The sequence below is a fragment of the Orycteropus afer genome, unplaced genomic scaffold (assembly GCF_000298275.1).
Source record: "Orycteropus afer afer isolate SDZICR_OR568_19922 unplaced genomic scaffold, OryAfe1.0 scaffold00605, whole genome shotgun sequence".
NCBI lineage: Eukaryota > Metazoa > Chordata > Mammalia > Tubulidentata > Orycteropodidae > Orycteropus > Orycteropus afer.
The window spans coordinates 591,395-594,149 of NW_006922192.1; the positions used below are offsets into that span (position 1 = coordinate 591,395).

Here is a 2,755-nt window from a genome sequence, read left to right on the forward strand (position 1 = left end):
GGCTCTTCTTTCTTGATGAAAGTGAGATCCCTGGGCTGAGACGGCGGAGAGATGGCGGCCGCATGAGACAGAGTGGAGGGCTTCCTGTCCTGTGGAGCCCTTGCTGGTGGAGCGGGATGCCTACCTGGGCACCTGTTGGCAGAGCTAAGAGCTTTGTGGCACTGGCCTGAGTACGGCAGAAGCCAAGAGCAGGGAGACACGAACCTGCAGCACGCCTGAGAAGAGACTGTCCTGGTCAAAGAACTGTGTCCTGAGTTGTTTCGGCTCCTGAATTGGAACCAGTTAACTTCTGTACTAAACCCTGTAATTGTGAGTGTTGTCTGTGAGCTCTGTGTGGCCGTCGCAATGGATCTTGGAACCCAGCAGAGAAGAGAGGGTTGTGAGGGGTGGTTGGTGTGAGGATCAGTAAAAGCATTTTGAGAGTGGTGGCGCACCTCAGCTCTGGGTCAGGCTCAGCCTCGCACTGTCAGTGTTCTTCGGGGCCCTCCTTCCCCTCGTGAAGTTACAGGAGGTCAGAAGCAGCCCCACGCTCTTTTCTGCAGCATTGTGGGTCGGAAACACGTTAGTGGTGTTCATTCTCTGAAACAGCAACAAAGTGGGAGTCTGACTCTGCACAGGACAAGGACTTCGTGTCTGTTTCCTTTTCTGTCAGGCTGAGCTTTGAACATGAGCCACTTGGTTCAAAACGTAGCTCGCCCAGGGAAGATCGGCATTCTGAAATGGAAAGGTGTTTTTGAAAATCCATGTGAGTTATATTTCATTTTATTTTTTGTTAAATAGGTCATTTACGTGTATACTTATACGCATTTTTCTCCCCCTTCCTTTTTGTAGCTTCTGCCAGAGACACCACTGGGCCTCGATGTGACGTTAAGGAGGAACCACCCACCTGCAGGCTGCTGTCAGGATGCTGACCCGCTGGTCCCGCCTGCCTAAGAGCGACATCCCACTCTAGATGCCGGCTGCCGGCAGAGACACGGGCTCCTCCTGGGTGCCAGGCAGCTCTCCTTCCTCTTGGAGCGAAGAGCTCCTCCAGACGCCATTGGAACCTCCGCCGCAGAAGATGCTCTGTGCCGCCCGGCTGGCCGCAACCTGAGCCCATGCGCCCCCTGCTCACCACCGGCGTGGATGGTCTGCCACCGGGAAGCGCCTCCACCTCGCATCCCGGCCCCGGGTCTGTCTCTGCGATGCCTCTGCTTCACGCGCTGGGTCCCGTGCAGACCTGGCTGGGACAGGAGCTGGAGAAGTGTGGCATCGATGCCATGATTTACACACGCTATGTCCTCAGTCTGCTTCTGCATGACAGCTGTGACTACGACCTGCAGGAACAGGTGTGTGCCGCACTGCAGGGACTGGCATGGGCAACGCAGTGGCAGGCTGCTTGGAGGGGCGCCTTTGTGTGAACACTGTGGGGCAGCTCTTTTCCTCCAACTAGATTTCTCAAAGGGCCTTGGTGGTTCAGTGATTCAGTGCTCGGCTTAACCCATCAGCCACTCTGTGGGACAAAGATGAGGCAGTCCACTTCCGTAAAGGTTCAGCCTTGGAGACCCTGTGGGGCGGTTCCACTCTGTCCTCTAGGGGTCAGAATGGACTCCACGGCAGTGGGTGTGGTTTGGGCTTTGCTTCCCTGAAGACTGACAGCCTTGGAGACCCTGTGGGCAGTTCCACTCTGTCCTCTAGGGGCGCTGTGGGTCGGAATGGACTCCACAGCAGTGAGTGTGGTTTGGGCTTTGCTTCTGTGAAGATTGACAGCCTTGGAGACCCTGTGGGCAGTTCCACTCTGTCCTCTAGGGGCGCTGTGGGTCGGGATTGACTCCAGGCAGTGGGTGTGGTTTGGGCTTTGCTTCCTTGAAGACTGACAGCCTTGGAGACCCTGTGGGCAGTTCCACTCTGTCCTCTAGGGGCGCTGTGGGTCGGGATTGACTCATTGGCACCCATGAGCAATGACAACAGAATTTCTCAGTGAACGACGGAGTGTAATGATCACATCCTGGCTGACTCCTGGTCTTGTCAGGGAGGAGCTCCCTACTCTGTTCTGAGTCTCACTGCTTTGGACTGTCGATTTCTACTGTTTAGGAAAGTCACCCATCATGACATTTTATGACTGTGGTAAAATGTATATGACCAAATGTTTCAGCCTTTTTTTTTTTTTGGCTTGAAACAGTACAGATTTATCATTTTACCCTTCTGGAGGTCAGAAGTCCAAAATGGGCCTCTCGTGACTAAAGTCAAGGTGTCAGAAGAGCTGCGTTCCTTCTGGAACGTCCAAGGGGGAGCCTCGTTCCTACTCTTCCCAGCTTCTGGAGGCGGCCCACGTGCTTTGGGTCATAACCCCACTTTTCCGTCTTCACCCAGCATCAGGACCAGTCTTTCTCAGGCTGCCATTGCTATGGATCTCTCCTCCATTGACCTCTTCCACTTTTTTTTTTTTCAAATTGTGATTTGGGTGAAAGTTTACAGAGCAAATTCATTTTCCATGTAGCAGTTCATACACATTTGGTTTCATGATATTGACTGCAATTCCCCACAATGTAACAGCTTTCTTCCCACTTCCTCCCTGTGGTTACCTCTTCCCTGGGTCCTTCCCTCCCAGGCACTCCTTCCCACCCCCCTCCCAGCTGTCTCCTCGTGCAAACACTGCCCTTTTATTCTGTCATGGTTGGTTGCTCCAAAAAGTGTACCTGCCTGATGTAAACGTTCACCCCGTCTGCCTGTCTGTTGTTTGGCTGGAAACCACAGGAGTGAGTTCAGTTCCAGA

General features: G+C 53.5%; 1 protein-coding gene across 1 annotated transcript in view; it reads left to right on the plus strand.

Annotated features, from left to right (window-relative positions):
• The first annotated feature begins 1,097 nt into the window (after positions 1–1,097).
• The window catches only part of KIAA0232 (KIAA0232 ortholog), a 48,844-nt gene continuing 47,186 nt past the window's right edge, over positions 1,098–2,755 (plus strand). The window contains 1 exon segment of the mRNA XM_007956301.2: positions 1,098–1,328. Coding sequence (XP_007954492.2) covers positions 1,098–1,328 — 231 coding nt within the window.